This window comes from Pleurodeles waltl, chromosome 1_1 (assembly GCF_031143425.1).
Source record: "Pleurodeles waltl isolate 20211129_DDA chromosome 1_1, aPleWal1.hap1.20221129, whole genome shotgun sequence".
Classification (NCBI taxonomy): Eukaryota; Metazoa; Chordata; class Amphibia; order Caudata; family Salamandridae; genus Pleurodeles; species Pleurodeles waltl.
This window is the reverse complement of record NC_090436.1, coordinates 327,486,820-327,511,662: the sequence shown is the minus strand read 5'-3', so window position 1 is coordinate 327,511,662 and position 24,843 is coordinate 327,486,820. Positions and strand designations below refer to the sequence as shown.

The 24,843-nt window shown below is 45.2% G+C and overlaps 1 protein-coding gene across 1 annotated transcript in view; it reads left to right on the top strand.

Annotated features, from left to right (window-relative positions):
• Positions 1-24,843, top strand: part of DEPDC1B (DEP domain containing 1B) — a 222,438-nt gene that overhangs the window by 94,492 nt on the left and 103,103 nt on the right. The window contains exon 6 of the mRNA XM_069222516.1: positions 11,906-11,953. Within this exon, the coding sequence (XP_069078617.1) occupies positions 11,906-11,953 (48 nt within the window). The remainder of the gene's footprint in view (positions 1-11,905; positions 11,954-24,843) is intronic.

The following is a 24,843-nucleotide window of genomic DNA, read 5'->3' as shown; positions in this document are numbered from 1 at the left end:
CTTCTGATTAAAAAATGGTGTCTCACTTGTGTGGGAAGGTCTAGCACCTGCTACAGGAAACGTCCCAAAACACAACATGGATACATCACATTTTTTACACTTAAAACTGCCCTTTTTGAAATGTATTTATTTCCTTTTTGAATGTGCCTTGCTGTGGATTTTGGGCCCAGACTCAGCCGGCACCAACAGAATCCTAGCAAACCAACTTATAAGCCGGTACATTTTTTTAAACTGGACACCTAGGGGAATCCAGGACGGGGTGACTTGTGTGGCTCTTACCAAGTTGTTTTACCCAGACTCCCTTGTAAACCTCAGTTAGACAAAAAAAAAAAAACATTACTCACATTTCTTTGATGGAAAGTTCTGGAACCTTGGGGGAGTCTCAAACCTACTTGCATCCCCTGAATCTTCTGATAAAAATGGTACCTCACGTTTGTGGGAAGGCTTAGTGCCTGCAACCGGAAACTGCCCAAAACACAACATGGATACATCACATTTTTCCACTCAAAACTGACCCTCTTTTTTTGAAAAGTGGGTAGCAGTGGATTTTGGGTCTTAGCTCAGCCAACACCTTTGGATATCTAGCAAACCTGGAATATTTTTAAAACTAGACACCTAAGGGAACCCGGGATAAGATTTGCATGGACCCCGCAAGGTGTTCTCCCCTCCCCCCCCTTACAATGCCCTGCAAACTTCAAACTTTGCCTGAAATCATTCATATCCCTACATTTCTGTGATGGAAACATCCGAAATCCATAAAGTTCCTACCACCCTGCATTGTCCCATCTATGTCAATTAAAAACGCTGCCCCATTTGTGTGGCTGGGCCTAGTGCCCACAACAGGAACTGATCAAACTAAAGACAATTGGGCCCTTGTGTGGGGATTCCTATTGACCTCTGTTGGATCAGTTCCTGTTGCTGGCACTAGGCCCAACCACACAAGTAGTGCAGCATTATAATCAAAAGAAGGGGGAAATGCTGGGTGGTAGGAATTTTGTGAATTCCTGGGGATTGTGAAAGTTTCCATTTCATAAATGTAGGGAGTGATTTCAGGTCAAGTTTGAGGTTTGCAGGGCATTGTAAGTAAGAAAACCTTGTGGAATTCACGCAAGACACACCACCCGGGAATCCCCTGGTTGTATACTTTTCAGAAATGTCTGTGGTTGGCAGGTTTCCATGGTTGATAGCCGAGCATGGCCCCAAATCCCACAGCCACCCTTACTGCTGATCTCACTACGTAACACTTTAAGGCCTTTTGTGCCTCTCTTGGCCCACCCACACAAGTGAGGTGCCATTTTTTAAATAGCAATATGGTTGGAATTTGTGGCTTCCTGCAGCTTCCTGAAGTTTTCCTCACAAAAATGTGCAGATTTTTTTTGTCAACATTTACGGTTTGCGGGGCATTCTGGGTAAGAAAATGGTGTGGGGTGCATGCGAAGCACACTACTCTGGTCTCCACCAGTTGTCAGAACTGCCTGGGTCTGTTTTTTTCCGGGCGGCAGCCTACACAAGCCCAAAACGTGCAGCTGTTCACCATCACAAGTGGGATGATACTGGGAGTTAGCCAAACGCTTCTGGCCCATTTGTAAAAACAGCACCCAGAAGAAGAAAGCCTCTGCAGTTTTAGGGGTGAGGGTGGGGCCTGATATTAGACTGGGAAAGACCAACCCAATTATTTTATTGAAAACTTATATTGCAGGCATACATTGGGCAGAAAGACTATTTCTCCATTTACTTAAGGAGGGGAGGCCATAGTTGTGCCCAGCACCAATATAATATTAAAAAAAAAAAAAAAAAAAGCAAATTCCTGGCATCTAGTGGGCGTTCTGCTTCCTCAAAAGGCAGATTGTACCCATCTACCCACCCTAAAGGCTGAAATACTGTTTCCCTGTTTTTATGGGGGTGGGGGCAAGCCCATGTGCATGATGTGCACCACCCCAGTCATACAATTATATAAACAAAAAAAATCCCTTATTCTGCTCCCCCCTCCCCCGGCAGATGTGGGTAACAGTCCCCAATGGGGAGGAGCAGAAAGACTCTTTATCCATTTTTATGGGTGTGGGGGGCTTGGCCATGCTGTGCAGTCCCACCCCCACAATTACAAAAAAGTAATCCCTGGTGTCTAGTGGGCTTTTTGCTCGGATGGTGGGTATGTGGGTAATTCCCCCCCCATCTGCCCTGAATGGCCAGAAAGACTGTTTCAAATTTTTTATGGGGTGGGAGAATTGTCATGCCCCTGTTGGACAGCCCCCACAAATGTATATATATAAAAAAAAAAAAAACTCTCTCCCCATCCGTCCCCATTGGGGGGGGGGGTCAGGAAGACTAAAAGTTTCCCTGTTGTGGAGGGAGCGCAAGCCCTTGCCTAAGGGCCTGCTCCCCCATGTCCTGGGGCCTAGTGGGTGGATCACTGCTTGGGGATTGCCCTCCTGCAGCAATCCCCAAGCAGTATATTTTACTGCTCAATATAAATTACTGACGAGCTCTTCAGAAGTATTTGCATGCGCTTATTCCATCCCAGTGTCGGATTGAAGCGTATAATAATGTCACATCTATTGTGGCTAATAAGTAATCCTCCTTCTGTGGTATTCCCTGGATCTTGGTTAAGAAATCAATTGAGTCTCTTAGCTTTGATGGGTTTAAGGGTGGGTATCATGTGCGGAGTATTGTTTTAGGGTTTAAGCGGAGGGTAAGGGTATTGGGTTGCAAATGTTTTTTTAGGGGTTTGTAGGGATGTAGGGTTGTAAGAGTATTTTAGGTCGTAGGGGTGGGTAAGGGTATAGGATAGTAAGAGATTTCTTAAGGCTCAGGGATGAGTAGGGGTATAGGGTGGCAAGGGTATTTTTAGGGGAACCATGGATCTCCCGTCACCCACAGCTACACTGCTGAAAACCTCTGAGCCCTGGATCCTGTGCACCCTTACCACAACTGCTGCCTCACATCGCCACGCACCTCCAGAGGGTATTTCTCCTGCTAGTAGTGCCGTTTGACTTATGACACGGAAGCAACAAACCACACCAGAGACACCACAAACACAACTGTGTCCACCACGTCGACAGATACTACTGCAGCACAAATCCAGTGTATCCTCTACAAAGCAAGATCGCTGAGCAAATAAGTCACAGAGATCTGGGACATGATCTCCTCCTCAGCCTAGACTTCATCTTCCTTACTGAGACTTAGCTGAACCTTGCATCCGCTCCGGAACACCAGCACGGAGGTGGAATTGCCATCATCTGCAATGTCTGATCAGAGGATTGATGGCCATGCTCGATACCCTGGGATACAAGACTCTTCGTTCCCAGTCCCGAGCCACAAAGATTACTTGAGCCCAGTCGTTCTTGATCTTCTTGAGAACTCTGGGCAGATGTGGTATGGGCGGAAAGCGTGCAGGAGGCATGAGTTCCACTCAAGACGAAAAGCCTAGCAGAGCTATTGCCATCTTGAAAACTCCAGTGCGCAATACTGCTGACAGTGTGTGTTCTCTGCGGAGAGGGTGTCAAGTGTGACTTCGGCACATTTATAGTGAACCCCAGCGAATGCAGGAGGTCTGCCGTAGTCTGGAGGTTGGAGACGCAAGCCTGGGCTGTGCCCACCTTCAACAGCCTGTCATCGAGATTGGGGAAAACTGAAACCCTAACCTGCGCAGATGAGCTGCGACCACCGCCATCACCTTGGTGAACACCTGGGGGCGCTGGTGAGGCCAGAAGGGAGCACGGTGAACTGAAAGTGCTTGTGGCCTACCATGAACCGCAAGTAATGTCTGTAGGCAGGGTGGGAATGTGGGAATAAGCGCCTTGCAAGTCCATCTCTACCATCCAGTCTCCTGAGTCCAGGGCAGATAGAACCTGAGCCAGTGTGAGCATTTTTAACTTCTTGAGGAATAGATTGAGGGACTAGGATAGGGCGGAGGCCCTTGTCCTTTTTTGGGCACCAGAAAGTGGCTGGAATAACAACCACAACTTCTGGCACAGGGGTCCTCTCTATGGCTCCCTTGGCCAAGAGAGCTAAAACCTCCTCGTGGAGAAGTGTCAAGTGATTCTGCGTCATCCATTCATAGGCTGGTGGCCTGAAAGCAGGGGTAGTTTGGAAGGGGAGGGAGTAGCCTTTTCAGACTAACTGCAAAACCAATCTGTCTGGTGTCATGGATTGTCAGCCGAGCAGACGATGGCAAATCCTGCCTCCAACTGGTTTCTGGTGGGGAGCAGTCAGACAAAGAAGGTTTGGAGGCAGCTGTAGGGGCGGGGGTGAGGGGGAGGGACAGAGAACTGGCCAGACCCCTGTCTACCTGATCCACAAGGGTGGTGGATCCAACATCCCTGGACACGCAGAGGATGTGGACCATGTCCGGCGCAGTGGCTGGATGGGAATTGATGTGGCAATGCGCCCCTTCTGTAGCCTCGAAAGGAACAAAAAGCAGACTGAGAGGGGGTTGGAGGGGCAGCCACAAGTCCCAAGGTCCTGGCCATGGCTTGAGCGCCGAGTCTGCTTTTTCTTAGAATAGATGGGTGCTATCAAAGGGCATATCCATAAGGTTAGATTGGACATCCCACAATAAGTCAGACGTCCTTAACCAGACGTGCCACCATCAAGGCAACGGTTCTGTCCAGTGAGTCTGTCATGTCCAGTCCACATCGGATCGTGAACTGTGCTGTCTCTCTCCCGTCAACAACTGCTGGAGAGAGTACAGCCCGGGCCTCCCCAGGATCTGTGGTAGCACTTGCACCATCACACAGCCCGGGCCTCACCAGGACAAGGGGTAGTACTTGCACTATCGCACGGTGTGTGGGAGTAATAGTCCAAAAGACATGTTCACGGACCAGAATGCCAGGCTGGTGGAACAAAACATCTTTTTCACAAGTTGGTCAAGCCTCTTGGATTCCCTATCCAGGGGTGCGGAAGGGAACGTGCCCAGGGATGTAGAGGCTTGAATAACCATGTTCTCAGGGGTGGGGTGTTGCGTCAGGAACGCTATGTCAGTTGAAGCAGGCTGATGGTGGCGGCCAATTGTATTGTTCACATGAGCCCGTGTGCTGAGTTTGGACCAGTTACCCAGCAAGACAACAGTAAGACCCACGTTAAACACAATAGGGGTTCAGTGGATGAAGCCCCTCTGTCAGGAGGTTAGTCCTGACTGCCACCGTAGGCAGCTCAAGGCCCAGGACCTCGGCTGCTCTCCACACCACCACTGAATAGGATGCTTCCTCCTCTATAGCAACGGTAGGGGGAGAAAGCATGCCATTGTTTGGGAAGTATCCAGACCACTAGCTTCACCCAGGTCCAAATGCCAGTCCATAGGATCTTGCAGGTGGTATTCTAAAGAGTCCAAACAACTCCTCCCACTCTTCACCGTACCTCAACCCATTAGGATAAGGATCCTACATGGGGGCAATGCCCCTGTCGAGATCATAATCAATGTCGCACACCGCCAATCAGTCTTCGTGTTGGAGTGTACAATGAGGTTGGGGTCGGCAGTGCTTGGGGGCATGGACATCTCCAGGAGCGTCCGCATTGGAACCGTCATCAGGGAAGGTCGAAGTAGTATCCAAAAAGTGCTCCAGCAGAGTTGGATTGCCCAAAAAATGAGGCGCATTGCCTCATAAACTTAATAAAGCTTTCTGAGTTGGTCAGGGGTCACTCTGGCTTCCGTAAACTTGGAGGCACACAGCCGACTCAGACGCAGGCTCTGCGGATGGAGGGCTAGAACACAGATGCTCCCTTTCCCTTGTCTCATTGGCTAATGCATGGGGCAAAGTCAAATAACATTTATTCTTCTTTGACTTCTTCTTGTGCCTGAACTTACCCTGTCCCAAGGACTTGGAGTGGGACGATCGGGGGTGAGCAGAAGTGGGTGAGATGGTGCTCCGGGACGGATTCCAGGACCTTCCTCACGACTTGAGATTGGGACCTATGCCATCCGAGCGCTAGGCTGCTAGGAGTTTTAGGGACCGTTCCCTCGGAGCTTTCAGATTCACTGCCTGTCAAGGACATTGCCCAATGACAGGATCTTCAGGGCTTGCACCCTGTCTAGAAGGGCCCGAATGTCAGTGGCTGCTATCAGGGCTGTCTCTGTGCTGTGGTTGGCTCGGAATCCAGATTGAGAGGGATCCAGGAGGTTATTGTTTTCCAGGTGTTCAGTGAGTTGCTGGTTGATAGCTTTGTCTAGCACCTTCGCAGGAAACGGGAGCAGGGAGATGGGCCGGTAGTTCTTTGGTTGTGCTGGGTCGGCGGATAATTTCTTCAGGAGTGGGCTCACTTCTGCAAGTTTAAAGTCCTCAGGGAATGAGGCCGAGGTGCTGTAGGTGTTGAGGACTTTCTTGAGCTTGTCGCTAATCGTCTTGCTCCTGAGCTTGAAGTTGTGGTGGGGACCAGGGTCTGTGGGTGTGTCAAAGTGCACAGAGTTCATGATGGTAATAGTGGCTTGAGTAGTGAGAGGGTCCCAGTGGATGAGCAGGTGTTCGAGGTTAGTGTTCGTGGGTGTGATCAAGCTGATGGAGTCAGTAGTGGGTGGTTGGGGTTCAAAATTCTCATAGACTGCTGAGATTTAGTCCTTTAATAAGTCTGCCATGGTGTTGCAAAGTCTTTGGGAGGGGGTGAAGGGATTCTCGACTGCTGTGGGGTTGGATAACTCCTTCACGATGGTGAAGAGCTCCTTGTTTCTGTTTGCAGTGGCTTCTGTTCGATCTGCTAGGGCGTTCTTTGTTTCTCTCAGGAGGTGGTGGTAATGGTTGAAGAATGCCTTGAAGGTGGTGTGGTCTCTCGTCTTTTGTAGTGCACCACTTCTTTTTGGCACTTCCTTCAGGAGGATCTTCTGTCGCAGCAGCAGGGAATGGTTCTCCACCCAAACCTGTCCAGTCTCCACCTTCTTGTGTGGAGATTGAGCGGCCGCAGTTGGCACCTTTTGACATTCTGCCCAAGTCTGTAAAGTAATTTTGGCAGCCAGGCGTCCCTCCACCAAAACAGTATGTCTGTCCTTGGAAGAAATTTGTGGCATTCTGCACGGACAAGTCTGTTGATCCCCTTTCTGACGCTTTATTTGATGTTCTATTGTTTATACTTTGGTTTGCCCAGCAGGGACTGCCATGGGCACTCTTAAGGGATATTTGTCTGCAATCTTTCTTTCGATTGCCTGATCAACTTTCTTTGTTTCAATCTCCTATTGTAAATAGCTTGCTTAAAGTCCTTACTCATATTTCCTCTGTCCCCTTTCATTATGCCCCAATGTGACTTGAATTTGGTTTTCACCAGTCCCTCACCTTGCCTACTTTTTACGCACCCCACATCCTTTGAAGGCGGTGGAGAGACTACACCACCTGAACCCATAAAAGAGCGTTGGCATTCTATCTTTATCATACCAAAGAGTTCTGGGTGGATAATCAACGTTTTTTTGGTTATGTGGGTGTGAAGAAATGTCGGGCAGTACAGAGGAGAACCATTTCCAGAAGGGTTGTTCTCTGCATTAAAATGTGCTATGCTTTGGTTAAGAAGCAACCCCCTGAGGTTTGCGTGCTCATTCTACTAGAGCTAAAACTGCAACCACTGTGTTAGCTGTGGAGTTCCAGTCCTGGACATCTGTCTGACAGCAACGTGGGCATCTCTGCACATGTTTACAAAATACTACCCCGCAACTGGTCCCAGGATGCTTTTTTTCCAGTATGGGGGGGTGGGGGACTTGGCTTGGCATGGCATTTTTGGCTGGACTGTTCCCAGGGAGAGCAGGGTCAAGACTGATTTGCATACGGCTGTGTCCAAACTGGGGTGACGTGGCAACCAAAATAATGATAGATTAAACCTGTATCTGTGACTGGGGTGAGTGTTTGAAAAGTTTCAACACTCCGTCCATCATTTTATTTTGCGGTGTTGCTACCAAACACTACTGCCTGGGCAGGCAGGTCCGTATGGCTGGGTACTTTGCCTGTTTGGTCCTGCAGGACTTCCTAGTATGATTTTTGTTCACAGATCTGCCTCCGGGGATGGTATTGCTTGAGTATCTATTCTAAGGTAAGGAATCTGCAAATAGATGCGTCTATCAGATGGACAAGTTACCTACCTTCAGTAGCACCTTATCTGGTAGAGACGATATCTTGTGGCAGATTTCTTACTGACCCACCCACCCTCAATGCATTACAAACTGATGTCTAGGGACAGGGACTCCCCTTTCAGGGCCCTAGTTTTGATGCAGCAATGGGCAGTGTTCTTCATGCCTCTGCACTTCTAGCATGGAAAATCATGAAACAAATCTAACAGCGCGCCAGGCTGGCACCAATATACGACCTGCAACATCATAACTGGCGCGGACAACGGATGCGGAGCCGATGGTTGCCAACTAATGGTGCGTAGGGGTATTGCTCGAGATAAAACTCAAGATCCAGACTGATGCCTGGGGAAAATTCTAAGGTAAGGAGTCTGTAACCAGATTTTTTCTCTACCAGCTAAGGCATTACAGAAGGTAAATAACTTGGCCTTTGGGGTTTATGAGTAGGTAAGGGTATAGTATAGTAAGGCTCTTGTATTGTTTAGGGCATAGAGTGGTAAGGTTATATTTATGAATTAGGGGTGAGTAGGGGTTTGGAGTGAATAAGGGCACTGGGTTGTAAGGGTGTTTTTAGGGTTTTGAGGTGGGTAGGAGTATATGGTGGTAAGGGTGTTTTAATGGTTTAAGTGTGGGTATTGGTGCTGGGTGATATAGGTATTTTTAGGGTTTGGGGTGGTAGGTGCATAGGGTTGTAAAAGTTTTTTTTTTTTTTTTTTTTTTAAGGGTGGGTAGTGACATTTGTAGTAAGGGTAATTAATAAAAGGAGGTTTGAGGTGGTTTCTTCCCATTTAACAAAACAAAAACAAAAAAATGTTTAGAAAATAAGTGGGCGATTTATTCCCCGTAAAAAGACCCAATAATTTTACATTTTCTCTCTCTCTCTCTCTCTCTCTCTCTCTCTCTCTCTCTCTCTCTCTCTCTCTCTCTCTCTCTCTCTCTCTCTCTCTCTCTCTCTCTGTCTCTCTCTCTATATATTCTCTCTCTCTCTCTCTGTCTCTCTCTATATATATATATATTCTCTCTCTCTCACACACAGATATCTATAATGTGTCAAACAGTAAGCACAATTATTCATACTTCTGTGTCACAAAGGCATGTACTGTAAGAATAAAAAAAAGAAAAATGGGTGGGAAAGAAGGCATCATGGTAGATGCATGCATTGTATTGTACAGCCGTTTTGATTGTGAGTAAGGTTGGGGTAACTGTTAGTCTGAGTGATAGGTTGACAGATGGGGTTTGGGATATAGCATCGCTGGCCCTGTAGAAACAAATCCTAGTCCCTGTGTACTATCTGAAGTCTGAAATCCTTGAGTCCATCCCTTCAGCAGGGGTCAGGGTCTGCTGTCTTCCTGCTGGGAATTTCTCGGGCAGGTTACACATTGCTCCACTCCTGCTCCAACCCTTCTGCACATCATGTTAGGCAATTCCAACAGGGTGACTTGAAGTGATCTGCTAAAAGACCTTTCTGAGAGCCTGAAACCATGCCCTAGCTGCCACAGCTGCCTGGTACCTTCCTTTGAAAACTTCCAAAAGGAGCCCCCACCCTGTGTTCTGTTGCAGAGGTCTGGCTGTCCTTTGTTTTTGTGTGAGTAAGCATTCCCACACCAGGTGCAGTGAGGAGGGTAATTAGCACATGCCGATTCTGTCCCCACTCTTCTCTCCTAGGAGCAGACCTAATTATTGGCTAATGACTGTTGTGTGGGGATGACTTGGATCCTCCAGATGACCCAGGAAGTGGAAGAAAGGCCTGGAATCTCATTAGAAACTGGGTCTGAGAAATATGACAAATTCTCAAGCACCAGCAGTACAGATATGACAAAAGTTAATTCTGCACACAGGGTTCATTTTTACCAAGTGATCAGTGTGTCACGCTGGTTTCTAGGCCTCATAATGGTGAACCTGCTGTTTAATTCTGTACTGTAGGTTATACAGTGCACAATACAACAAATCGGACACACTTTTGAGTACCTGCTCCATAGCATTAAAGCCTATTCACATCACCAGTTCCTGAAGGGTCTCTTCTGCAACAGGCTACCTGTACACAGATACTGGGTTGAGCTAGATGGCAATTGTACTCGCTCAGCCTGCATGTGCGCACACACACATCCATATGTGTTCAGATGCATCTAGTGCAAAGAGTGTTACCCTAGCTGCTCAGCAGCAGACCTTATCTCTAAGTCACCTAATGCAGTATAAAAGAGTTTACCCTGAGTGAGACTATAGTAGTTAGACTCAGTGGAAGTCTATAAACCAATTGGTCTAAAAAGTAAAAAAAATCCAGAGGGATTAACCGGGCGGAACCCATTTCTGCTATGCATAATGTATTTCGTCATTTAAAAAAAAATCATTATCACAGACATCTGTGTAGGGTACCATTCTTTATCTTTGTGCTACCATACCTTCGACCACTGGATGGATTTTTGCTCTATAATTCATTCTCCATCCATGACTGAAAACCTTAGTTCATCAACCTAGTACTCTATTTACATTCTATAGCCTTCCTGCAGGCAACTAACAGCCTCCCATTCTGCTGGAACTTAGAGGTTCTTTTTAACTCCAGCATGCGTCACAAGTCCTTCATAACCAGCGCTCAGTATGGGAAAGATCTCTCAGCACACTGATCGCCAGCAAGCTGAACTACTGCAGCAGCTAACTAATTGTACTTCAAATATGTATGCTAAAATGTTGCTGTGCCTTTTGTTATTTAATTTTCCGGACTGCTGTTCCACCAGCTCTATACAAAATGGCAGTGTGCTAAACCCGAGACATAATAGAGCTGCTAACCCATAACCAGTTGTCATTCACCACCACACAGTCCGCTTATCTTATGACATGTCATGCTCTCACTTGCAATATACGTGCAGGCAAACTTCAGATTCCTATTGTCTAAAGCTCTAATGTACCACCATAACTCAAGTGCTTCAAGTTTCTTTGCCACCCACTGGCTTCCTTGACCAACTTCGAACCAGCTTCTCCTTTCCGGAGTCAAAAACAACTTTAGTTACATTTCTTTCGTTTGAGACCTGTAAAACGAGACAATTTTCTCTGTTTCCTCCCCTCCCCGACCAAATCTCCAACTCAACTGTCATCATGATGTATATATCAGTGATCGCTGTATTTCGTATTGTATATGTCTCATCTTTTCAGATCTTTATCAATTTCTCGATCAGTATACTGAATTACCGTATCCTTTGAGGTCTCTGTACATTACTTCTGTTGAAAGTTAAATTGCATAACTTATATTTATTATTAATATTTTTCTTCATTAATTCAAGGTTGATAAAGATTATGGTGATAGGATGGAGAGTTTTCACTTTAAGGACGCTATTGGCCTGATTACGACCTTGGGGGAGGGCATTACTCTGTCCCAAATGTGACGTATATCGACCCGCCGTATTACAAGTTCCATTATATCCTGTGGAACTTGTAACACGGAGGACGGGAGTAATGACCTCCGTCAAGGTCGTAATCGGGCCCGATCTATTGGAGGCACCTGATATCAGAAATATAACTTAGGAAATTTCAAAAGTTCTACAGTTTATTTTCAAGTGTGCTGAATTTGAAAAAAGATGTATATATGAAATTTAAATTGTGACTTATAACGTATGAAATTGCTATTCTGAATCAATGAAATAACAAAGATTTTTCATTTATTTTTCCCTCCCTGCTGTGCCAAATACTACAACTGGTACATGTCAACTGCATTGTGTATGTTGACGTTTTTGAATTGGGCATTGGAAGTGCTGGCACTGAAAGAAAACACTTGAGCTTTTTTTTTTTTTTTTTAATTAATGAACAATTGCTACCTGTGATGAGTTGAACTCATAAAGATATTTCAAGTTCTAACAATACATGTTTCCTTGTTTATAGAGGAGCTCCCTCATTGGGTGCTGTCGGCAATGAAGTGCTTGGCAAACTGTGAGTACCTGCTAATTCTGCATTCTTTAATGATACGCTGGCTTGTACCCGGGACAATGAATTATTTGACACAGCCTGATAACTCTTGGGTATGTTGGGTCCGTTGTGTCTGTGTTTTAGAGGATACATTTTCAGTCACTAGCAGGGGTGGGGCTCCTAGGGATGAAGATGCAGTGCTGTTTGCTGGCGCACTTGTGTTTGCATTGTGGACTTTGAGGATTTAACAAGAAGGGCACTAACCTCATTCCTCTTCCAGGCTAATAGATTTCCGATTCCTCGTTTTCTCTTTTTTTTTTTTTTGCCACTGGTATGGCTTAGCATAGGATGAAGTATTGTTTTGTGGAGCTGGATGAACTTCTGCATGCTGATATTGTAGCCTGTTGCCTTGTTGTCCCTGCTTGATAGACATTATTACAGTTGCAGAATTGGGATAAATTGAAGTTCCCTGGTTTGTCACTAGTCTGGGCTTCTGCTGTGCTTCATGATCCTCTCTTGGCAGTGCTTCTTCCCCACTCCCCTCCTCCTTACCTTCTCGTGTGTGTGCTTTCTACCCACCAGCTCCACGTTGCTCTCTTGCCCATTTGATTCCTCACTACCCTTCCTGTGTTGCTTCCGCCCGCTGTGTTGCTCCTCTTACCTGCCTTAAAAACCTGCCTCCACCTACGCCCCATGTTTCTTCCACCCTTGATCCCCGGTGTTGGCTTTCCGTACTTGCGCCCCGCCCAATTTTGCTTCACCCCTGTTGCTCCCCTCAACTCTGGCCTTAGAAAATACTATAATTTTTTTTTTTTTTTTTTAATTACCAATCCAATCGGTAACTAAAGAGGAAAAATAAAAGCAGCAACACCAAAAGCGTGTTTAAAAACAAAAAAAAAAAGTATTTTTAATCCTCTTTAGCCATTCGCACACCATCCGCGATGTTGTGCGGCATGATTAACATGGCTAAAACCATTGGCAAAGGCAGTAGGTCCCAAAGAAGCGACCTATTACCTTTGCCAGTGTTTGTTATTTTCTGCTACGATTCCAACAGTGGCAGACTTTGTTTGAATACCTCTCTCTTGCCTGTTGCCCAAACTTCCTACCTCAGTTGTAGTTTCGTAGCACTTAATTTCTTGCTCGTTTCTTTGATATGCTTAGAATATGCTGTATTTTTATCCAAGTTAACTTTCTGCAGCAAAATCTAAACCGCTTCATGTTAGACACAAACATTTCGCACGAGTGAATAACGTTCTGCTGGATACTTTTATCCACAGAATCCTCACCTTTGAATCTCCAAAGGTTCTATATCCAGAAAATATTTTCAATAGCTTTAGCGTTCAGACAAGTGGTGCCATCGGACTTCTTGGCAGTTCTGCCTCACCTCTAAAAGTGATGACACTGAGCCACATATAGGTGCCACCCTTGCAATCGTAAGTTTGGATACTCTTTTTCCGAACACTGAAACATTTTTTGGTGTTTTACCTACTTTTGACATTAAGTAGGGATGACTTCCCCTAGAACTACAGGGTTTAATCTGTTTTGCCCAGGGTTCCTCAGGCCCACCTTCAGGCCCCATGAATCAGTCAGGCCTCCAGTAGGACTTTGATGGACCTTCTAGCACCAACTGAGACCTTTTGGTCTGCAGCTGTGCTCTGCTGGTAGGGCCGAACTCCAGAAGCACCAGTTAGAGTCCACCCCTGATTAATTTATCAGATCTGGAGCTGACTTTGGCTTGATCTAGACCTGTGTCTCACTACACATTACCTAAGCCTGTAACTTTGTAACTTGGGGGTGGGGGAGATTCCCCTTTAGTTCCCTTGCCTTAACTTCCAGTATTATCAGAGGTTAGAGACATTTTTAATTCAGACTCCAATGTGGTTAATGGGTTCACAATGAGAATGACACGAGAAAGCAGTTTACCAACCATCCACTGTCCCCATCCTCCCATTATACTGATCCTCGTCTCGATCTCCAGAGTGCCAATGGTTTGGACATTCTGCCTCATACATAATGAAAAGTTTCCTAGCTGTCGTAATGAAGTTTCAATCCTGTGAAGGACTCGGAGGCGAGGATTATGCTTTAAGTCTTTACTTCACTGGCAGTATATTTTCACAGCAGGCATAAACAAGTACTTTTATATAAAAGCTAACATTCCCGAGAGTCCTTGGGAGGTTAGACCAATAACCACCAATCTGATAATTGCGATCACAACAAAGCCCATCATGACTATCTATGCTGCCTCTTTTCATTGCTCGAATCACAAAGTTCTTGTTTGCTCATGATTCTTGCTTCAAACCTTCAAGTGCTAATGGGAAATCCAAAACAGGAAATTATCATAACCATATCCTCAGAACAACTATTGCTCACAGCATATCAAATGCAGATCAACAGTCAGTGCAAAACACAATACAATTTAACAAGGAAAACAATCAAAATCCATCAAATGACTCCTTACTTACTGACTATGGGGGGGGAGGAATCAATATCTGACAATTTGTTTTCTCACTGGGTGGGATAATCCTCGCCTCAGAGTCCGTAATAGAATCCACATTTTCCATTACGACAGCTAGGACATTTTTCATTCTATGTCGGGACCAGAGGTGAGGATTATGCTATTTCAAAATGTATCCACCACCAATTGAGCTACATTCACCACCAGCTTGAAGTAAAATCTTTTGAAAATAGAATTAGTGGACCAGTCCGTCATTTTCATATCATCTTCCATGCAGCAACCAAGCTGGAAAGCTTTAGAAGCCATCTCACTTCTGGCAGAATGAGCCCCTAAGAATGCCACATTGCCAGCTTCACTCATAGCCCAAAAAACCCATCAGGCAATTGTGTGAGAAGAGTCCGCATTATGTGGTTTTCGTAAGGCAATCAAAAGTTATTGCTCACCTGCGGGCAGACGGACTTCCTGAACCATTTCTTGATAGGCTTTCAAGCATTGAACAACGCATCATTTTGGGGAATCCGCGAAGGCAGAGTAAGAGGTAACTCTCATAGGAGACTTGGTTCGTTTGCTAATGGTCATATTCCCCATGCGGGGAATATACTCTATCTGTAATATTCAGGGATCTAACATCTGAGACCCTATGACAGGACACCATGCACAGCAAAATGGCCAATTTGACAAAGTTCTTTTCAGGACAAGAATTGAGTGTGTAGCCAAGAAAGGAAGATGTTAAGGACTTGATTGACATTCCAAAGTGCAGAATGCCGCAGCTTATGTTGTAAAGAGAGATGACCGCTCCTCATCAACATACATACAATAAGATGTTCATCAGCTAGGGAACCATTAACCAGCACATGGCCCGCTGAAATGGAAGAGCGAAAAGTATTAATAGTTCGATATGCCAATCCCTCCAAGGAGAGCTCTGACAAAAAATTAAGTATTTTAACTATATCCTAGTCCACGGGATCCAGGCCATGTCGTATACACTAAACCATCCATCTCTTCCCGGCTGATTTGTTTTGCTTGACCCTGCTGTCAGTTCAGGCCTTTGACAAGAGTACTTCAGCATTTCTCTAAAATACCAGGATTTCCCATCTATTCCTGTAACCTGCCACACCATGAAGCGGAGAGAGCTGTCGAGCACCAGCCGGTGGGGCATAAGGTTCGGATCCAGGAGGAGATTCTGAAAGTGAGGGGAGTAGGATTGGAGAATCCCAAGAAATTTCCATCAGAAGTGGGAACCAGACATGAGACCTCCGTCATGGCGTCATCAGCATCACCTGCGCCAACTGCCTGCGGACCTGTGCCACACCTCTTGTCATCAAAAGAGAATGGGGGGAAAGGCATACCCCTTCTCTTGTTTCCAGTCTTGGAGGAAGGCATCTGTTGCCTCTAGGGGTCCGATCTCTAACTGAAAAATCTGGGGAGCTGATAGTCCAGACGAGAGGCGAAGAGATACATCAAAAATGGTCCCCTGCTCTAGTTTCTTCCAGATCTAGTTTCTAAAGGCTGCAGTCATGCAATGGTGAGAGTGCCAATCCAGCACCTGGTTCGACTGGTCAGGAAGGTACTCGGCTGTGACCAATACATGATGATCTAGGCAGAACTGCCAAAATTCCTTTCCTGAATCCAACAGTGCTTTCCACCTGTTCTTCCCCAGAGGATTGATGTAACAATGCGTAAATGATGATCATCTTAAGAAGAACACTATTGAATGCTGTCCTTGGTCCAACTGCGAACTGCAAAGGATCCTGCAAGGAGTTCCAAATAGCTGATGTGTTATCTCTGTTTGCTATATGACCAGTTTTCGCCAGTGGAAAGCTCTCCACACTGAGCGTCCCATTCTAGTTTGCTGATGTCAGTCTTTATGATCAGATTGGGGCTCAAAACGACAATCGCTATTCTGTTCCATGCCTCCATGTGGGAGAGCCACCATTCGATTTCTTCCCGGGCTTTCATAGTCAGTGGCACCGACTGGGAGTAGATGAGCCCCTGTTGAAGCGCTGAAGCACCTGATAGTAAAGGGGGCCCCGGAAAGATCGCCTGAATCGATGATGACCGAAGACACACCAATCTCGCAGTCTGGCGTATGGAAATTATGGCCTTGAGAGAGTTTGTCTCAATTTGTGATGTATCTTTGCCATCTTCCGAGATGGAAGGCACAAAGACGCTGCTGCGAGTCTGTAACAAAACCCAGAAATTCTGTCATCCGTGATGCTCGCAAGAGCGACTTGCTCTCATTGATCACAACCCCCAGGTCCTCCAGGAGGTTGACTTCTGTCTGCAACTGTAGTGACAAAGTTCTTGGGCACTGGCTCATGCTGAGAATATCGTCCAGGTAAATGATGAGTCTCGGCCTTTGCACCCGCAGAAGCTCCACCACGGATTTTAGGGGTTTTGCGGAGCACCACGGTGCTGAAAACAGGTGAAGGGGAGGGTCAGAAATTCATTGATCTGGTCTCTGGCAAAACTGAAGGAATAGAGGTACTGTCATTAGGGAGGGTTGGCTTGACAAGTCATTGGTTGCAGGAGGGTGCCAGGGCATAAAGGCGTCCTGAGCCACCTCTGCAAATTTTTGCCTAGGGCGCGAAGGGCCTGGTTCAAACATGGTCTGGGGTTGGGTAAGCTTAACATTATCTTCCAAGACCTGCCTGCACAGGCATTGTTCCACTGGGGAGAAGGCTTCTGCTCTGTGGATAGAGGCATCTACTGCCCCATAGAAATCGTCCCAAGGTAGGAAGGACAAAGCCTTCTCAATATATACTTTGTCTGAAGACTGACTACCCTCGGGGGAGAGGTCTATGTGGCGACAGACAAACTGTCAGATATGGCACTGCAGATCGCAGTAGTATTTTGGTGGGGGGGTCACTAATCATGTAGGGTCTATGCCCTATGGACACACACACACTCAGATGGATACACAGGGTCAGCCTGGGACAGTGACCCTCGTAATTACAAAGTATACGAAATTGGTCTCAGTAAAAAAATGTCCCAGAGGAAGAAAGATACAGGCCAGTAGGTGTTCACACGGGAGGAAATTCCTCAATCACCAGGCCACAGAACAAAGTTGCTAATTAGGCCCCAGCTGTGGGAAAAAGCTGGATCAACAGGAAAGAAAACAGACCCCTGGGGGGGTGTCACACTGAAACACTAGTATGGCCTCCCAGTGTCAGCAAGAGAGCCCGTAGCTCTAGAATACAGACCCTGTAAGCCTCGTGGCGTCTGTCTCAAGACTGTGATGAAGAAATGCTCTTGTGGTACGCATCTCCCAACCAGAGTGAGCCTGAAAGGAGCACATCGCGGAAGCAGAGGGCCACTCAGGCGTGTAGGGTCAGAGGGCCGCACCTTCCAAAGCACAAATACCGCTTCGTAAGGATCGTAGAATGCTTCTGCAGCATCGTTAAAAGGGGGAAAGAAAGAAAACCTTCATAATTCAAAATCAAGCAATTTGAAAGGTAATTAACAAACATATTTTAGGCCAAAGTACAAAAGCAGGAGAGAGAAGGGAGAAACACTTATCTGCGGCTGCTGAGCAGTGAAGAAAATATGCAGCATAGACAGTGTTAATGGACTTTGTTGTGGCTGCCATTACCTAATTGGTTGTTATTGTTCAAACCTCCCAGGGACTTTTGGGAATGTTAGTTTTCATATACAAGGCCTTGATAAATGCTGCTGTGAAAATGTACTGTCCACAAAATAAAGACTCAAAGCATAAAGACTTAAAGCATAATCCTTACCTCCGAACCTGACAGAATTTGATTCGATGTTGACCTCTCTCTACTGAGGAGAATACACCCTTTGTTGTTGTATATTAGGTGGTAGAGGTTTTGTATTTATAGTTTCTTAGTGCAAGAAATTGGGTTATTGCTTGAGGCTGGTGAAAACCATGCTTTAGCAGGAACCACAAACCTCGTCAGGGTGAACCACAAAAGTCACCAAATTAACATGTTTTTAACTCTCTGGTAGCCTGGCACAAAGGCAGTTAGACTTATCTTAAGGCAAAATTTTAAATACTTATGCACCACTCAAACAGTAATAAAGTGAAAACACAACAGAAGAACAATCCCACACCAATTTAGAAATAGTAGAGGAACATATTTCAATAAATTACACCAAAACAAATTAAGTATAATCAGTAGAGCTGGAGTTATGAATGTTTAAAGCTTTAGTTTAAAATAGTGCCTTAAGATCAAAATACCAACTTCGGGTATCTGGCCGTTGAAGAACAAAGCATATTCAAACAGTAAGAGCAACTGTGGTAAAGCACAGGCGGGGGATACATGAAGTAGATTAGGCCTGGTCTTGGCTTATCTTTGGACTTAAAAAAAAAAAAAAAAAAAATCCAAATGCCTCTGTGAAAGTAGAGTTCAGTGGGACACAGCAGTGGCTGTTGTCCGAGGAGGAGGCGTTGTTTCCTGGCTGACACTGGGTGTAGCCATAGTGAAGATTTTTACCTTTGTACTTTGTCACTGTTTTGGTAGTTGAAAATCTCCAGCGTGACGAAGCTGTAAGTAATAGTTGATGAGGGCCTCATGAGTCCAGATACCTTCATCAAGAGGTCCTGCTGAACAGGATTTGCTGCTGCAGAGAAGAATGTAGCAGAAGCTACAGCAAAGCTAGGCTGACCGATGATGCACTTTAGGCAGATCGGCTGGCAACTAGGTCCTGGTCTTCTGTCGGTTCTCAGTGAGGGCACAGTTTGGGGAAAATGTTTTTTTTTTTTTTTAAACTAACTTTTTAGGTTTAGACAGGATCATCACCTCTAACATCACTTCCAAATGTCCGGGGGACTGAGTGGCAACACTTAGGGGAGTTAGGACTCACTCTGTTAGAGGCCAGGTGCAGAGTTCAAGGTCTTTCGGGCTTATATCCATGTAGGAGGCACAGGAGGCCAACTTATCCTTGGAGTCACTTCCGGTGGTACTTGTTTTAAGGAGATGGTCCAGTTCTTCGAGGAGCAAGGCAGGCCTCTAGCAGCAGGGCAGTCCTCTGGGATGTCCTGAAGTCTTCCACAGGTCCAGGAGTACACTGAGGAGGTTCTGGTGGTCCAACATTTATACCTGGTGCCAGCCACAGCCACAACCAATATGGGAGACATCCTGGGCTACCCCCACATCTGGGCCTGGAAAGTTCTCCCTTCTCCTGCCAAGGCTCCAAGAAGTCTGGAGTAACAAAAAGCTCGTGTAAAGTTCCTTTGTGTTTTCTGGAGGTAAGTCATTTGAAGTGTTAGTGGAGCAGGAAACAGCTCTGCCCCCAGCCATCCTGCTTACATCCAATCCCTTTTGTCTCACTCTCTGGCAGAAATACACAAAACCCAACAGTAGAGCTATTCACCATGATGCGACTCCGTGCACAGGCATCATGCACCAAATGTTAAGGACAAGAAAAATGCCAACATTCTAAAAGTGTAATTTTCAGAATTGTGACTTAAAATCTGATGTTTCTATTAAAGAGGAGTTTAAGTTACTATTCCTTTGAGGCAAAACATATTTCTACCTGCTCCAAATGAAAAGTTAACACTAATAAATGTAATAAGGTAACCCCATGTTATCCAATGGAAAACATATGCCTTAAAGTGAAAAACGTACTTAGGATTGTTTCACTACCAGAATATGTAAAACTTAAATAATCATTCTTCTTTTTAAATATAATGCTCCCTGCAATATTTGTCTTAGGGGCTACTTTCTCGGACGTGTATGTATTAAAAAGGAAGGTTTAGGTCTGGCAAACGATTTATTTTGCCATGTCGAAATGGCAATTTAAACTGCACTACAGGCTGCACTGGTAGGCCTGAGACATGTTTTAAAAAACTACTTTAGTGCGTGGCACGATGAGTGTTGTAGGCTGACTAGATGCATTTAATTTACAGGCCCCTGCGTGAATGTAGTACCTCTTTACTAGGGACGTGCAAGAACATTAAATGTGCCAATCTGGTATAGGCCAATTTTACCATGTTTAAGAGAGACAGCACAAGCCAGATTCCTAACGCCAACATAACAAATTCAGCAAACCAGGAGGGCAATAAATTTGGTGGAAGACCACTCCAAGGAAGTCATATCTAACACAGAGTGGAGCCCAAGTCAACCTTACAGACTAAAATCTTGCAACCTGGACCATTAACTACTGAGCCCTTATTGCTCCTTATTGAGGTTGTGACTGAGGCCTTTGTGGCTACCTCGTAAAACCTGTGTTAAGCAACAACTGCAAGCTACCAGGTTGTTCTGTGTCAGAGCCCTGCCCCAGGGACCTACCCTTCCTGATGCAGCATCCAACTTTGGAGAGTCTTGTAGTTAACGCTTTGACAAGCAATGCTTCTCTACTGCTCTTACCGTTGGGGAATACAAAAAGATTGATGCTATTGGCAAAAATGTTTTCTTTTGTCTGTTTGTTCATGCATTTGTTGAATTCTGTATTTCTCCAGGGCTGTTAAGCGCACACACACTCTAGGACAGTTGATCTTAATCTTTTGACTTCTGTGGACCCTCAATTAATCATTACTGGATTCTGGGGACCCCTGCTGAGTCATTATTGAAATCCAGGTGCCACAGCCTTAAGGAGATTTGATGTTTTGAATGCCAAAAAATACACAGAATTACAGAAACAAGCATTCATAAGACAAATAGACATGATTAAATATTTTAGTTAATTCACAAACCTAAAAAAATAAATCAAAATTTTAATTTTACTGAAAAAGTTGGAACTTTTCTAAATTCAGTTGAGGCCATCCGTTGTCAATACTCTGTTCTGTTTTAAATACTTGCACTTCTGCAAATCAGTCGGAGCATACCAATTTTAATTGTTAGCCTGTGATCGCAAATTCCTTAACATTTACAGAACATTCTAAAATTATCAGTTTTAGATTGCTCGTTATTTATATAGATGTTATTTATCTGTTAATATTTAATTTTCTAGTCTGGGACCCCCTGAGCAGGCATTGTGGACCGCAGGGGTTCTCTGACCATAGGGTAAGAACCACTGCCTTAGGACATACAGAATGATATCTTTCCCATTCTCTAAGGGGACTTTTAAGCTTCATTTGCTCAAACTGTCATAACGGCCAGGATGCAGCCAAATGCATCCTTAGGTACTCTGACACTGCAGACCTTCAATCATGAAATAGGTACTAGCAGCATTGTCAGGCAATGTGCAAAGATGCGTCCTGCTGAGTTATCCAGTCATGTTGGATGTCATTAGTGAACATGCCATGTTACAGAGCCACGCTCTTCAGAGGGAGGAAGGATTATGGCTCTAGAGCAGTTAAGGATAGTCAGGCTACAGTCTCTTCCCTGAGCTTTTTTTGCCTGCTTACCAGTTTCAAGAATTGTACTGTACTTTCCTGGGAGGTTCTAAAGGGGCCTTGCCTACAGACAGAGACAACCCTCTTAGCTTGTCCAGCCTTGTCATTGCTCCAGAGGGAGAGGTGATGGCAGAGACCATGGCCACCAACAAATGTAATGGCCCTCATTAACCTCGCTAGTAGCAGCCACTTCCACCCTAATTCAGTTCCCCATTTAATGTCCTGCTGAACCAGTAGGCGGCATAATCCGCTTTTTACCTGCCCAGTTGGCATCCATTTACTTCGGATCTCCCCTTCTATGTTAATCACTGCACATGTTGCACTAGTTTGTGGCCAGATAAGCATGCCACCATCCTACCCAGAGAAGTCCAGAGTCTACTTGACAAGGGTACAATCAGAGTGGTAGCAATTGTAAAGAGGGACACAATATGTTACTTCTGATATTTCTTGATGCATAAGTAGGAAGGGGTGTGAGCCTAATATTTGAGCTTAGGCTTTTATTTGTCTTCAGGAAGAATTGGCTTGGGTCATTGGACTCCGGAGAGTGGGTTGGGTCCTTGACACAATACTTGTGGCTTGTATTTACAGGCGAGGAAACATGCTTTCTTATACGTTGAAGACTGACTGCTAAAGTGGGGATCAATTCTGTTGGTCTCTGACCAATTGAGAACAATAGTTACATTACTATCTACCTTGGGGTTGTCTATTAATTAGCAGACATCCCATCTTCTGTGAAAAGGAAACTGTTTAAAATTTCTATATTTAATTATTTTTTAGGATTTTTCTGGGGACAGTCTTTCAAGACCAATTTGCCACCCCAGTGAGTCTGAGACATTCAGGCTACGTTGCAGATGTTTTAGGCTTATGCTTTGGTTGTGTCCTGGAGAGCTCTGATGCTTTTTGTTTTCTTGACTTCGTGCATACTTCTGGTGCCTCATGCCCATTTGATTTAAGGATACCATATTGAGTGAAAAGGTTCCTTTTTTCTATAGCCTAGATCTGCCGTGGAAGTCGAGGCATATACTTCCCCTTTTTTTTTTTTTACCACATTTGTGTCTGTTATTCATTTACCCAGGTCTAAGGGTTATTGAGTTTTGCCTCATTTTGGTAAACAAAAGACCATCAAAGGAAGGCTGGTACAGGTGCCCACGAAAAGCACCACAGCCATGTGGCACTGCAACAAGCACGGCCAAGTGGGATCTTGGGTCTTGTGCCAGGAGAATTTATATAATTGGAAGTGATCGGCCCGTCAGAGAATATCTCCGGTGGTGAATCACCTATCAGGATCTCTAGATGCCAGGGTGGACAAATCAACCACAGGCGCTTAGAGGCTCACACAATGCGGTTGCATCTGGAGATAGCACAGTGAGGAGAACTTAGGATCGATCTTTTTGCCACTTATGTGAATGTGCAATATGATAACTTTTGCACTTTGGAGCTTCCAAGACAGCTCTCTCATGGAGGCACATTCGGCCTAGAGTGAAGCTTAGGGCTCCTGTATGTCTACAGCCACTGACTGCCCTGAGTTCTGAGGTAAATCACGTTCAACAGGGCCCAAGACATTCTATTGACACTGGATTGGGCCAATAGAGTGTAATACCCAAAACTCCAAGGCATGAGCACTTGTCCTCTAATCAATAAGCAGCTTTAGGAGAATCTTATATTGCAGCAACTGGGCAGGGTATTGTACCCAGGCCTGCACAATTTGCATCTCCACGCTATGATATTGAGCTGTAGCAGTTGACCTATCTTTCTCTTAAAGTCATGGATGTCATCTTGGTGGCAAAGCAGCCTTTCACAAATTTGGTATATGCCAGTCATTGGAATACATTTGTGGCTTGGTGAGGCACCTGAGAAGTTGACCCTCTAGAAAGCCAAGTTTTTTTTTTTTGTTTGCTTTTGTACTGCCCATGCCAAGCATGGACCTGGTTTGAGCACAGTTAAAGGCTATTTAACAGTTCATTCAGCTTTTTTGCAGTTGCTGAATCAGCCTTTCTTATTTGTCCTTGTTGGGATGTTTAAAAGATTTGTTTCTTCCAACAGCCTACGTTATGCCGCAGTGAGGTTAAAACTTAGTTCTCGTTTTTTTTATGTGCACCCTTTTGGGTTGCCGCATACTTGTGCATTGCGGCTTTTGATGTTGAAAACTGTTTTTCTCGTTGCCTGTGAGTATGATTGAACTACCTTATACAAAATTCCTTCCAGTTAAGTTGATGTTGAGGACCCAACTTCCTTTCTTCTTAGTGGTCGCTTCATTTCACATCAGGCAGGCTATCACTCTGTTGCATTGTTTGCCCCACCATATACCTCTAAAGAAGAAGAGAGACTTCATGAGTGGGACCCAAAAAAGGCATTAAGCTTTTTAAATCGATTGTTCACTCAATGTGCTTTAGTACAATCAGGACGGTGAAAAAGAGCAAGGCAGTACAAAAGCAGACCATCTCTATATAAAGATCTACTGCACATTGGTGAAGAAGCAGCCCCTCGAGGGCTTATGGGCTTGTTCCACCAGAGTTAAGGCTTCTAGCCCACAGAGTACCTATACTGGACATTTGTCATGTGGCTACATGGACGTCTGGGGGGAGGGGGTACTGCTCTGCTACCTCTTTACAAGGAGAGGAATCTGCACGTAGTAGTATCCATCAGAAGAGCTAATTATTTACCTTCAGTAACTTTATTTCTAGTGGATATTCTAACACTCCTGCCTTGCCTTTCTATGAACTGGAATCCTTTTCCATTCTAGAGCTCTGCACATCAGTCAAGCTAATCTCATGGTAGGCTTTGTGCCCGAGGGGGTGTGCAGCCTAAAAACAGGAACAGACCTCATTGAGCATGGGTGGCCCTTATATATGGCTCCGCTCTTTACTTCTGGAGTGGAATGACGTTGATACTGAGCCACACAACACCACCTAGAAGTGCACCCACAAGCACACTGCTTTAAAGTTTCCTGGATCCAGTCTGACACATGGGCAATAGTCAAAAGGTAAGAAATCTTTGGTTAGATGAAGTGTCCACAAGAAAGCGTTACTGAAGGTAAGTCTTGTTCATTTGGCACAGTCATTCCGTTGTTGCCCATAGTTGCCTGGAATTAAGCCAGGGATAGTATTGTGCCAGGAAGGGTATATTTATGCCATGCATGCCAACTCTCTATCATCAATTGGT